Source organism: Leucoraja erinacea, chromosome 2, assembly GCF_028641065.1.
Source record: "Leucoraja erinacea ecotype New England chromosome 2, Leri_hhj_1, whole genome shotgun sequence".
Lineage (NCBI taxonomy): Eukaryota > Metazoa > Chordata > Chondrichthyes > Rajiformes > Rajidae > Leucoraja > Leucoraja erinaceus.
Window position 1 is genome coordinate 138,621,568 of NC_073378.1, and position 13,889 is coordinate 138,635,456.

At 47.9% G+C, this 13,889-nt stretch overlaps 1 protein-coding gene across 1 annotated transcript; it reads left to right on the forward strand.

The window, feature by feature from the left end:
- Positions 1-6,813: 6,813 nt before the first annotated feature.
- LOC129706200 (uncharacterized) lies at positions 6,814-12,331 on the forward strand. The gene is made up of 6 exons (XM_055650263.1): positions 6,814-6,885; positions 7,188-7,482; positions 8,840-9,119; positions 9,762-9,922; positions 11,141-11,420; positions 12,061-12,331. Exons 1-6 carry the CDS (start codon positions 6,814-6,816, stop codon positions 12,329-12,331), a joined length of 1,359 nt encoding a protein of 452 aa, XP_055506238.1.
- The last annotated feature ends 1,558 nt before the right edge of the window (positions 12,332-13,889 follow it).

The following is a 13,889-nucleotide window of genomic DNA, read 5'->3' on the forward strand; positions in this document are numbered from 1 at the left end:
CTCTGATTCCCCTATGCTGGGTACCAGTGCCAACCTGGTTTTATCCGGTCAAACTGCATCAGTCAGCATTAAATCTCTCCCTGGTGACTCAGTGAGATTTTTTCCATCCAACAGAAAACGTGGCGTTCGGAGCACTGCCGACCCAGTCCAGCACGTATCAATGGGCAACTGCTAAGCGAGCCATTGACGGTAACAGCGACAGCAACTTCAGGCATGGTTCTTGCACGCAAACCAAAAGATCGAAAAATCCTTGGTGGAGAGTCGACCTAATACACAGCTACAACGTGTCAGATGTAAGAATCACCAACAGAGCAGACTGTTGCTCGGATCGGCTTCAAGGAGCCGAGATCCGCGTCGGGGACTCTGTGTCGAACGATGACAATCGCAACAGACTGTGAGTATTCAGAAATAAACGCCGACTCTATTCAGCTGCGGTGTATTATTCTGCAAGTTCCACTGCAGTGATAACATGAGTGGGAATCAGATGAATGCCGTAGATTAAGACTGGTCTCACTGAAAACAAAATTAAATCTGTGCACCGCTGAACCGGATGCAAGAGAAAATGATACAGACCGTATTCCACTTATTCAGTGGCATGAGCTGCTGACGTACATCTAGTGGCGGTGCGTTCTATAAAACGAGATGAATCTGGATCTTCTCCTGTCTCCATCTACCTGTTCGGGACAGGAGCAAGTGGGGAGGAAACTGGGAATAGCAGCGGGAGCGCCCTATATCCGATGAACCTGTCACCAGTTCACCAGCGTAGGCCTTCGTTGACGTCTGACAAGCTGTCGCATCCGCAGTTATCGACGTAGTGGAGTCTCACTTTTAAATCCTTATTTCATTCAGATGTGGAACCGTCGATTCAGTTTCTTTGATAACATTGAACTTCAATTGCGGTGGAATTGTCGGTCGATATGTGACCATTATCATCCCAGGGTATAATAAAACTTTGACCCTATGCGAGGTTGATGTCATCGGTTCTGAACTCCCGTCGTTACTTGGAACAGGTAGGCTGGACTTCCCGCTGAGCACTGCTTGGATACCGCATCTCATCTTAGTTGAGCGTCCTCAGCTGATAAAGTTTGTCGATAAGTACCTTCCTAAAGCCCAGAACCGTATTTCCTATCGCTCTACTCTTTGCCATTTTTAGATTAATCGCCAGTCTGGGGCCCTAGAATTGTGCAAACATAACCCTGTCTATGAATGAAATCCCCGAGACACAGGGTGCACACGCCCTCATCATTCATCCGAAGACGTTGTGCTGATCATCAGCAAGCACGCCCCTACCAATTACACTACTATTGAGACATACTTGAATAGTACCTCCCTGCTCTCAGACTATTGAACGGTTCTCCCTTGAGTTGTAATTCAATCCAAATCTTTTGACGTACCTCATTGCGGTTCTTGGACTTATTTGAAAAACCGTAAACCGTAAGAATATAACATCATATTGTCACAGAATGCATTCTGTTATTACTTTTTCTACCTCACATGTTGCTCCTGTGTGCGGCTTCGTTGCACTGTTGTACAGTATGATTTGATTGGATAGTACAAACAAGGGTTTTTACTGCATCTGGCTTCACTTGACCATACTAAAGCAATACGAATATCTATGAAATTCACTACTGATTCATTGCTTGATACAAGGCCTCCATCCGTCGGAATTAAATGTCTCCTTTGCGGCTCATTGAGGTGCTTCTCATCCAACAGGAAACGTGGCGTCCGGAGGACGGCCGACCCAGTCCAGCACGTATGCAGGGGCAGGTGCTCATCGAGCCAATGACGGTAACAGCGACATCCACTTCAGGAGTGGATCATGCTCGCGTACCAGGAAATCCACAAACCCTTGGTGGAGAATCGATCTAATAGAGATCTACAATATGTCAGAAGTAATAATCACAAACAGAGGAGACTGCTGTTCAAACCGGCTCAAAGGAGCCGAGATCCATATCGGAAACTCCCTGGAGAACGATGGCAATTCTAACCGACTGTAAGTATTCAGAAGCAATCGCCGACTCTATTCAGCTGCGTGATCGTGTTCTGCAAGTTCCACTGGCACTGTTGCAGTGGTAACATTAGTGGGGAACAGAGAAGCTGCAGGTTATGTCTGAACTCACTGCAGAAATAACTAAAACTATCACGGTTGATCCAGATGCGAGTGAAACTGATACAGAGCCGCAGACCACTTATTCGGTGGCACGAGCTGGTGACGCACGTCTGTAGGGGTAGGTTCAATAAAATTAGACGACTATACCAGTAATTTAAGTTAATTGAATAAAAATAATATTGAACAATCGGATTGCATGTGCAATTTTGAGGAAACCAACGGCCATGCGTGAGGGAACATGGAGTTCCTTCATAGACAAGGCGACCAATGTATCCGGACCCTTCCCTGTTCCGAGTTAATTGTTGGGGAGATAGCGGCAAGGATGCTCGAGGTAGACGCGGGGGCCCAACACATGCCATGAAAGTGTCACCACTTCAACCGCACAGGCCTACGATAACGCTTGACACGAGGCCCCGACCGCAGTGATCGAGATATTGCAGGCTCACCTTTAAATCTTCATCTATTTCAGCTGTGGAACTGTTGCTGCGGTTAATTTGACGACATTTATCTTTAAATGTGAGGGATTTGTCGGTCGATATGTGAACATTATCATCCCCGGCCACGCCAAAATCTTGACCCTGTGTGAGGTTCAGATCTTTGGTACAGAGGTCCCGTACTTCATTGGAAAAGGTAGGCGGAACTTTCCGCTGAGGCTCTGGTTATCATTATCTGGTTATAAGGGTTATCAATGCATCTTGCCTCACTTGACCATACAAACGCATCACGATTATCAATGAAATACACTGCTCATACAAATCTCGATAGAAGGCCAACATCTGTCGGCATTAAACATTTCCCTTGCGGCTCAGTGTGGTGTTTCCAACTCAACAGAAAACCTGGCGGTCGGTGCACTGCCAACCCAGTCCAGCACGTATCGAAAGGCAGTTGCAGAGCGAGCCAATGACGGGAACAGAGGCAGCGTCTTCAGCCATGGTTCATGCGCGCGCACCATGAAATCTAAGAACCCATGGTGGAGAGTCGATCTAAAGCAAAACGTCAACGTGTCAGATGTAAGAATCACCAACAGGGCAGACTGCTGCTGGAAGCGGCTCAATGGAGCCGAGATCCGCATCGGGAATTCGCTGGCGAACGATGGCAATTCCAACACACTGTAAGTATTCAGGAGCAAATGCCGGCTCTATTCGCCTGCGTTGTAATGTTCTGCAAGTTTCACTGTTGCTGTTGCAGTGATAACACGAGTGTCGAGCTAATAACAAACACTATACATAACAATCCAACATGTTCATTGGCATATACAAAAGTTACACTGCATGTTGTCACCACTGTGACTGCATCCCGACTAACCGACTAGTATCTTTAAGCGTTAGTAATATATGGCGACCGTATGGTAAAACCAGGACTAGATTATAGATTCGAGTGATGTAACATTTGTGTGTTAGTATCAGGTGGAGCAGATCTACATCGTTCCTCTTAAGAAAATAACGAAACTACGAATACATATGTGAATACATCTAATCAAGTTTAACTGGCGTCTAATAAAATCAGCACTGGAGCAGGTTAAGCTTAGTCTCCGTATCCAAGGGTAGGTTTGCAAGTACGACCCGGGGGTTGATGGAGCATCGGTGATCCGTGAGACGGCTGAGGGGAGGCTGGAGGGCGGGACACCGACTGTGGTGGGGAGAAGGAAGGACACATGCTGGGCTTCATTCTTTATTATGTAAAGGTATATGTATGTTATGATTGTGTTTATAGGTTGTTTGTCTTTTTGCACACAAGTCCGCGAGCATTGCCACTTTCATTTCACTGCACATCTCGTATGTGTATGTGACAAATACACTTGACTTGACTTGACTTGACTTGACTAGTTTGGTCGTCACTCGCACAAATAACAGAAATGCCGAGTACCGTGGGAACTCTTTGTCTACCCCCCCCCCCCCCCCGTTATATTGTGTGATATCGTGCTAGACCACGACCACTTCTCTCTGGTTACATCTTGCGTCAAGTCGCCCCGTGAGGAAGGCCTATTATGCTGACGCTGTGTTTGAATTACTGATGGTTTGAAAACCTGTGGCTGTAGTAGTTGCTTGGGTACGGGCAGCGTCGTACGGGTGTGCCTTGACATGAGGTGTTGCGCAGGGGACCCTAGCAGTGGGTCGCGGGAAATATTTCTTAAGTTGGGCAAATCCAGGTAAACATCAGATTTTGCCAAGTGTGATTTTTCTATCACTAGCTTAGCACTCAGGACTTCCCGCTCGGCTAGCCCGTTCGATTTAGAGCATCTGGGACTGCTGGTAATGTGACGAAAGTTCCATCGTTGGGCAATTTTTTTGAAGCACTGGCTGGTGAACTGGTTTCCGTTGTCAGACATTAGTTTCACGGCTGCCGGGTGACTTGACAAGTTTCGCGCTAGCTTTTGAACCACCAATGCAGAAGTGTGTCTAGGAAGCGGATCGATCTCAAGCCAGCCAGAGTACGTGTCGACCAGAAGCAGGTATTGTTTACCACGCCATTCGGAAATGTCTGTTTCCAGTGTGGACCATGGTAAGACAGGGAAGGTACACAAAATTGCTGGAGAAACTCAGCGGGTGCAGCAGCATCTATGGAGCGAAGGAAATAGCCGACGTTTCGGGCCGAAACCCTTCTTCAGACTGAAGTTTGTGTACCTTCGATCTTCCAGCATCTGCAGTTCCTTCTTGAACACACGGTAAGACAGGGATTGGGTGAGGGAGAAGCGGCTCCTAAGGTTGTTGGGGCACCAGGCTACTTGAGATCGTGCAGGTTTCCACCTTCTCCAGTATAAGCTCGGTGATTCCGGGACACAGAACATGCTCTTGGCTCGAAATATGGTTGCCTTGTTGCCGGGATGTCCGCCGTGGACAGTCGAAATATTTGTCTCATAAAGCAGTTGGAATGATCGTCTTTTGTCCCTTGACAATCACGCCGGCCTGGAAGTACGGGCGAATGGCAACAGATACCGTGTGCTGTTTATTCGGTCAGCCCTGCCAGATGATCGAGGATTGGGACTGTGTGGTGTCATCGGCTGCTGGCTGGGGAGCAAAGACGGCCAGGCACTCTGTGGGAAGGTAAGACACCATCATCACAATGTAGGCATCGACAGCAATGGCACAAGCGTATCCTGCGAACATCGTGCGCTGAAAGATTTTACTGGCGGAGTTGATGCTAAAGGGCATTCGCAGAAACTTGTAGCGGCCAAAATGTGTGTCAAAAGTGGTTCGTTCAGACGATTTGTGTTCTAACGGGATTTGCCAGAATAAACTTTTGGCATCTAGAACCGAGAACACAATCGCTTTGCCCAGGATTGCCACTGCCTCTTCTATGATGCGTATTGGATAGTGCGGGCACTTGATCGCAGTATTCAGATATCTGGGGTTGATACAGATTCGTATTTCGTCTTTGTTTTTCTTGGTGGCCGTGTCGTTGACTGCAGCGATGGCGCCTAAGGATTCCATTGATTGAACTTCGTTTTGTACGCAGTCACGCATGGCATGCGGAATTTTATGAGGCGCGCGAACAACGGGCATTATGTCAGGGTCGGTTACAATAGAGTACTTAAGGGGTAGTTTGCCAGGTTTGTTGTCAAAGAGTTCCTTGAACTAAGCAAAAATCTGTTCGTTGGTATCTGGGTCAGAGAAAGGTTGGTGCATCTCTTCTGCTAAGCGTGCCAATCTCAGGTCCTGACAGGCATCGATACCGAGCAGGGCTGTTACCTTTCCTGGGACAGCAACACGTTCAGCTTGTGCACACGTGTCGCTAGATGGAACTGCGGGTCAACCCTGCCAATTAGGTGAACCTTTCCCCCTCCGAAAGGAATTAACAAGGCTTTTGTGTTTACAAAAGTTTCAGGATTCTTGACGCTGGAAAACTCAGCCAGAGACGTAACATTACAGTGAGCCCCATGTCCATCTTTGCCACAGGAGTAGTGTTGCTGATTTGGAATGTGACCGGGGTTCGCGTAGTTGCATGACATCTCTGATAGAGAATTTATGTTTAGGCTGGAGCTGTCAAGTTCCGACAAATTCCAACAAATATACGGCACAGCTTGAGCTGCATCGGGCAGCCCCGCTGGGCTGTCTCTCTTCTGCTGACAGGCGTTCAGCACGGTAGAACGGGTTGGCAACACTAACTCGGTACGATGAGTGCAGACCTGGCCCTGCGAGGCGAGTATGTGAGTCAGTAACTTCAGAAAAGCAGTAGACATTTTGTGCCCCGATGTGGGTTAGATCAGTATCCCGTAGTAGTTCACTTTTCACTTCATCATTCAAGATGCCACTCACCAGTCTATCGTGGACACGCTCGTCACACAGGTCTCCAAAATGACACCGGCTTGCAAAGTGCTTATGATCCTTATGTAAGCGTCAACCGGTTCGCCAGGGAGCTGGGTTTTTGGATAGAATTTGTATCGTTCCATAACCATGTTGGTCCGAAGTTCACACATGTGGCTGAACATGTTCATTAAACAGATTGGGTCGTTTATAGTCTCTTGAGTGGGGGTCACTTCATTGTTGACACCCATCACAGCCGGTGCATAGTGGAACCGCTCCGCTCGTTGAATTGCTTCAGATGCGGCGACATTGAGAAGCACAGCAGCTGTTTGCTCTTCAGGCGTTCCACGATGGGCAGCCGGAATGTTGACGTTGAAATCCTTCTCTAAAATTCGCCAAAGTTCACTGCGGTCGGCATCGAAACCCAGGAGGTCGGACTTTTTAAACGATTGAGCCATAATGAAGTGGGAAAGAGAAAAAAAACTACTGGGGAACAAAGAAAATAAACAAGATAAACTAGGAGCAGAATGGGTCAGAAAACTGTGACGCCATGGAGAGCTGATAACAAACACTCCACGTAACAAACCAACAGGTTTATTGGCATATAGTAAAGTTACACTGCATGTTGTCACGACTGCAACCACATCCCGACTGACCGACTAGTGTCTGGAAGCGTTAGTAATATATGGTGACTGTAAGGTAAAACCCAGACTGGTTATAGATCCGAGTGGTTTGTGACATATGTGTGTTAGTATTCGGTGGAGCAGATCTACAAGGAGTTAGAAACAGAGAAGTTGCAGGGTAAGATTGATCTCTCTGCAAAAAATCCGCAGGTAACCGTGCCGCCCCCTTCCCCCACAACGCGTGAACCGTTCACCGGCACAGCCCTACGACAAGACTTGACACGTTGGTTCTTCCCCGGTGAACCAGTTCGTTCAGGGTTAACTTTAACCATCTTCTCTTTCAGCTGTGGAACCGTCAATTTAGTTCGCTTGACGACATTAGTCTTTAATTGTGGTGGACTGGTCGGTAAATATGTGAACATCATCATCCCAGGGCACGATAAAATATTGACCCTATGCGAGGTTGAGATCTTTGGTTCAAAACTTCCGTCTTTACTTGGAACAGGTAGGCTGAACGTCCCGCTGAAGCACTGGTTTGTTGAGGGAGACTCCCAGAAATGAAGTCTGAGCATAACAACCTCCCTGAAGCCCCCTACCGTCTCTCGCAATTAGCTACACACTCTCGGTCTTTATTTAATCACCAGTCTTGGACCAAAGCATTGTCCAAACATGATTCTGTCTGTGAAGGACATCCACGTGACACTTGGCCCCCACGCCCCCATCCATTCAGTCCAGAAACCTTGTGCTGATAAACACCAGTCACGCACCAAGTAATTCAATACAACTATTGAAATACTCTTGAGCGTTTCTGCCCGCTATCAGACCACTGAACGGTTCTCCCTTTATCAGGGGCGGAAATCGTTATCTAACATGCTGTGGGAGGGGGACACAATCTCTTGGAGGGCGCGCGCGCACGCGCACACACGCGAGACTTTGGAGGCGTTCGTCCGTGGGCCCTGTGGACGGTAACATCGGGAGCTGACCTGGTTGGTGACCGACTTAAACTCCAGCAACAGCAGCTTCGCCCGCCCCAAATCGTGGAGCTTCAATCGGCACGTTCGCGGGTCCTTTCATCACCCGGCGCGGCATAAATCCGGCCGCTGGATCTTCCATCGCCAGGCGGGCGCTTCAACATCGGGAGCCTCGATGCAGCAATTTGACCGCGGAGAGATGGAAGAACCCGCGTCCGATTTGAGGCCGCGCCGGGCCATGAAATGCCCCGCGAACGGGCCGATTTAAACTCTGCACTATGGTATTTGCTCCACTAGGACCTCCCTCCTCCAATCACCGCGCTTTATCCTCAGTCCCAACACCCCTACTGCCGCCCTTGACCGACACCACCCTCCTCCAATCGCGCTGAATCATCATGCCCCCCCCTCCCCGCACCCCGTTGCCTGCTGCCGACGCCTCTGTCGTCCAATCGTCTGTCCCACACCACTGTCCCCTGCAAAGCGGATATTGATAATTACAAAACGTGGCAGGGGTTGTCCCCCACCTGTCAAAGCATGGAGGGGAAGCCCACCCCCGGGATTTCCGCCCATGCCCTTGAGGCGTAGTGCAATTTAGATCTCATGACTTGCCTCAATGCAGATCATGGACTTATTTTCAATAGTCGCAAAGCTATCAGGTTGTAACGCCATAACTTGCATTCCTCTGAAATTTTTACCAATCTACTGGTTGCTCTTGCGTGCGGCTTTATGGGACCGATGTACAGTATGGTTGTACACCTACGTGTTTCTATAGCATCTCGCTTTACTTGCGAATACGAATTTCAATCAAATACACTGCTGGTCCATATCTTGATGGAAGACTTCGTCCGTCGGTAATTAATCTGTTCCTTGTGTGGTGTTTCCATCCAACAGAAAACGTGGCGTTGGGTGTACCGGCAGCTCAGTCTAGCACCTATCGGTGGGCAGTTGCGGAGCGAGCCAATGACGGGAACAGCGACAGCGACTTCAGGCATGGTTCATGCGCGCGCACCCTGAAATCCACGAACCCTTGGTGGAGAGTCGATCTAAAGAAAAGCTATAACGTGTCAGTTGTAAGAATCACCAACAGAGCACACTGCTGCTCGGCCTGGTTACAAGAAGCGGAGATCCGCATCGGGAACTCGCTGGAGAACGATGGCAATTTGAACAGACTGTAAGTATTCATAAGTAATCGCGGAATCCGTTCGCCTGTAAGTATTCAGGAACAAACATCGGCTCTATTCATCTGCGGTGTCCTGTTATGCAAATCCCATTGTTACAGTGGTAATGATAACATGAGAGGGAAACTGAGAGATGTTGCAGGTTATAACTGATTTCCCTAGAGAAAAGGCTAAAACGGTGCTCCGCTGATGCAGGTGCGAGAGCAAATGGCATAAATCCTTAGTTCACTTATCCAAAGGCATGAGATGCTGACGTATTTCTATAGCGGTGGAGTCAATGAAGTGAAATGAATACATCTGTAATTTAAGTTATGTATTATTGAACAATCGGATTACTGTTATTCAATGTTACAAAGTCTTATGCGTGAGTGAGTAAGCACACCCACCCAGACATCGCTACCTATGTATCCGGATACTCTCCTGCTCCGAGCAAGCTGTTCGGGATCGGAGCAAGTGAGTATAATGCAGAAAGTAGTCGTGGGTGCCCCCCCCCCCCCCCCCCCCCCCCCCCCCCCCCCACATCGCGGGAAGTTGTCACCAGTTCACCAGCACATGCTCAAAATAACGTTTGGCTATGCTTCATCCGCATGATCGAAAAGAGTGGAGTCTCAACTTCAAATCCTCATCTCTTTCAGCTGTGGAACCGTGGATTCCGTTTCTGAGACGACATTGACATTTTATTGTGCTGGATTTATTGGTCGATTTGTGAACATTATCATCCCAGGCCAGGATAAAATTTTGACTCTGTGCGAGGTTGAGATCGTTGGTAGAGAACTTTCGTCCTCACTTGGAAAAGGTAGGCTGAACTTCTCGCTGAGCCTGTGGTTGTACGCAGCCCCACAGTTTAGATGAGCCTGAGCGAGTCTCTCGCTGATAAGGTCTGAGTACAACTACCTTTCGGAAGACGTGTACCGGCTTCGCCAACGAACTGCTCTTCCCCATTCTTCATTTAATCGTCAGTCGTTGAACCCAACATTGTTGAAACATAATCCTGGGCGTGAATGCAATCCACGAGACACTCGCTGCACACACCCTCATCCATTAATTCCGGAGACTTTAAGCTGATAAACATCAGCTGCGCACCGACCCCAGTGAAACGCTTTTGACGAGTATCTGAAGATAGACACAAAATCCTGGCGTAACTCTGAGGGACAGTCAGTATCTCTGGAGAAAAGGAATGGGTGACATTTCGGGTCCCGACCTGAAACGTCACTCATTCCTTCTCTCTATAGACGTTGCTTATGCCGCCGAGTTACCCCAGATGTTGTGTCTACCTTCGGTTTAAACCAGCATTGCAAATCTGAAATTCCTTCCAACACATTTTGAAGACTATCTACCAGCTACAAGACTACTGAACGATCCTCGATTGAGTAGCAGTGCAACCCCGGCCTTTTAACATGCAACCTATTCTATATCTTCAACTTTACCTGTTGCTTTTCTGTGCAGCCCATTGAACTGGTACACAGTAGGATTTGATGAATAGAATACACTTGGGTTTCCACTACATATCGCTTCACGTGAACACACTAGAGCAAAACGATTATTAAAATAATACACTGCCGACCCAAACCTTGATAAAAGGCTCACATCCGTCGGCTCAGTAAGTTGCTTCCCACTCAACAACAAACCTGGCTTTCTGAGCACCGAATTGCACACCCACTGAATGGTATCCCCCAGCTGTGAGACTGCCAACTGGCACACCCCTGCGTTTAAATGCAATCCCGATATTTTAATCGGTCTCAGCTACATACAGCTATCAAAATGTAATATCATATCATGCAATCAATTATTGTCTGGTACTTTACATGTTGGTCCTGTATGCAGCTTCAATGCACTGATAAACTGTGTGATTTGACTGTATAGTATAAACAAGTGGTTCTCCTTCACTTGGCTATACAAAAGCATTACCAATATCAATTAAATACATTGCTGATGCAAACCTTGATAGAACAACAATACCCTTCGGCGTTATATATTTCCTTTGCGGCTCGGTGAGTTGTTTCTATCCCAACAGTAAACCTGGCGTCCGGAGCACCGGCGACCCAATCCAGCACGCATCGAAAGGCAGGTGCTGGGGGAGCCAACGACGGTGACAGCGACAGCGATTTCAGGCATGGTTCATGCACGCGCACCCGTAACTCTAAGAACCCTTGGTGGAGAGTGGATCTAAAGGAAAGCTACAACGTGTCAGATGTAAGAATCACCAACAGAGCAGACTGCTGCATGGACCGGCTCCTAGGTGCCGAGATCCACATCGGGGACTCGCTAGAGAACGATGGTAATTCCAACAGACTGTAAGTATCCAGAAGCAAACGCCGACTCTATTCAGACTGCTGCATGGTCAACATGATCAATGATAATGTGCGTGGGATTAAAAAGGGGTTGCAGGTTAAGACTGATCTAACTGCAGAAAAAAGCTAAAACGAATAACCGCCGATCTAGATGCGGGAGAATATAAGGCAGAGCCGGAGACTACTTATCCAGTAGTATCTGCTGTCGACGTATTTCCAAAGAGGTGCGGGTCAATTGAAGGAGATGTATATATCTGCAATTTAAGTTTATTTAAGTTATGTGATATTGAATAGTCGGATAGCAGTGGCAATGTTCTTGTGACGAATGACGATGCGTGAGGGATCATACAGTATCTACCCATGCAAGGTTACCTATGTATGCGGATCCTCTCCTGTGCCTACCTATCGGTTTGGAAGATGAGGAAGTATGTGTGTGTGGGGAGGGGGGGGGGGGGGGGGGGGGGGGGGGGGGGGGGTGGGTGGGAAGGAATGGTGGGAGGGGGGGGATACATAAGGCCACATCCCTCCCCACACATCCGATGAACGTATCTCCACTCCTCCAACACAGACCTATGATAACCTTTGTCACGCTCCTCATGAAGGAAGCATTGTTGTCTCAAATTTAAATCCTTATCTTTTTCAGATGTGCGACCGTGGATTCGGTTTCTGCGACGACATTGACCTTCAATTGTGATGGATTTATCGGTCGATATGTGAACATCATCATCCCGGGCCAGGATAAAACTTTGACCCTGTGCGCTGTTGAGGTCTTTGGTTCAAAACTCCCGGACTTATATGGAAAAGGTAGGTTGAAGTTCCCGCTGAGGCTTTTGGTTGTACGCAGCCCCGCAACCTACTTGAACGAGGCTCCCGCTGAAGCACACGAGCACCTTTCTCAGCAAGCCACACATTGATATTCATACTTTACTCGCTAGTCTCGGACACGAGCAGTATCCAAACTTGAACATGTCTACGAATAAAGTGGTTGGGACACTAGGTACACACCCCCTCATCCATTCAGTCAGGGGACGTTATGCTGATTAATACCAGCCACGCACCAACGAATTGTACACGTACTGAAACACTCTTGAAGAGTATCCGCCCGCTATCAGACCACTGACTGATCCACCCTTGAGTTGGTGCAATCCCGAAAAATTTAAGCGGTGTCAGTGCGGTTTTGGATATTCTGTATAGTCATACAGCTTCTTCTTCTTTCCGAGTCTACACACAGGATTTGAAGTTGTTTAGCCAGAGCTGAGCACACTTCTCGGCATCTGCATACAATGGTGTCTGTCTTGTCGTTTCTTGTGCTTCTTGTGCATGGTGGTGGAAACAGGGCCGTGACGTGAACGCACTTTCCTTGACGCCAGCCACGCAGCAAATACACTGTAACATCATATCATGCGATCTGTTATAGTGTTTACTTTGCCTGTTGCTCTAGTATGCGGATTCAATGCACTGACATAAAGTAAGATTTGACAGTGTCGTATAAACAAGTGTCTTTATAATCTCGCTTCACATGGTCACACAAAAGATATACGAATATTAAATACATTCACTGTTGATCAAAACCTTGATAGAACGTCGAAATCCATCGGCATTATATATCTCCCTTACGGCTGAGTGGGTTGTCCAGGACAAGGGGTCACAGGTATGGATAGAGGGGAAATCCTTTAAGACCGAGATGAGAAAAACATTTTTCACACAGAGAGTGGTGAATCTCTGGAATTCTCTGCCACAGAAGATAGTTGAGGCCAGCCATTGGCTATATTTAAGAGGGAGTTAGATGTGGCCCTTGCGGCCAAAGGGATCAGGGGGTATGGAGAGAAGGCAGGTACGGGATACTGAGTTAGATGGTCAGCCATGATCATATTGAATGGCGGTGCAGGCTCGAAGGGCCGAATGGCCTACTCCTGCACCTATTTCTTTCTATGTATCTATGTAGCTATGTTTCCCACTCATAGACAACGTGGCATCCAAAGCACAGTCGGACCAATCCAGCACGGATCATGGGGCAGGTGCTGGGGGAGCCATTGACGGAAACGGCGATAGCAATTTCTGGAATGGTTCATGCGCGCGCACTAGGAAATCCAACAACCCTTGGTGGAGAGCCGATCTAAAGGAAAGCCACAACATGTCAGATGTAAGAATCACCAACAGAGCAGACTGCTGCTCCGACCAACTCCTGGGAGCCGAGATCCGCATCGGGGACTCGCTGGAAAACAATGGCAATTCCAACAGACTGTAAGTGTTAATAAGCAATCGTCGCCTCCAGTCACAAGCGTTGTCTTCTTCTGTGTCTTACGTTGTTACTGGAGCAATGGTAATATCAGTGGGGAAAAAGAGAGTTGCTGCAAGATAACAATGATCTCACTGCAGATTAAATCAATACTGTTCTCCGCTGACCCAGATGCGAGAGCAAATGATACAGAGCCGTAGTCCACTTATCCAATGACATGAGCGGTTGATGCA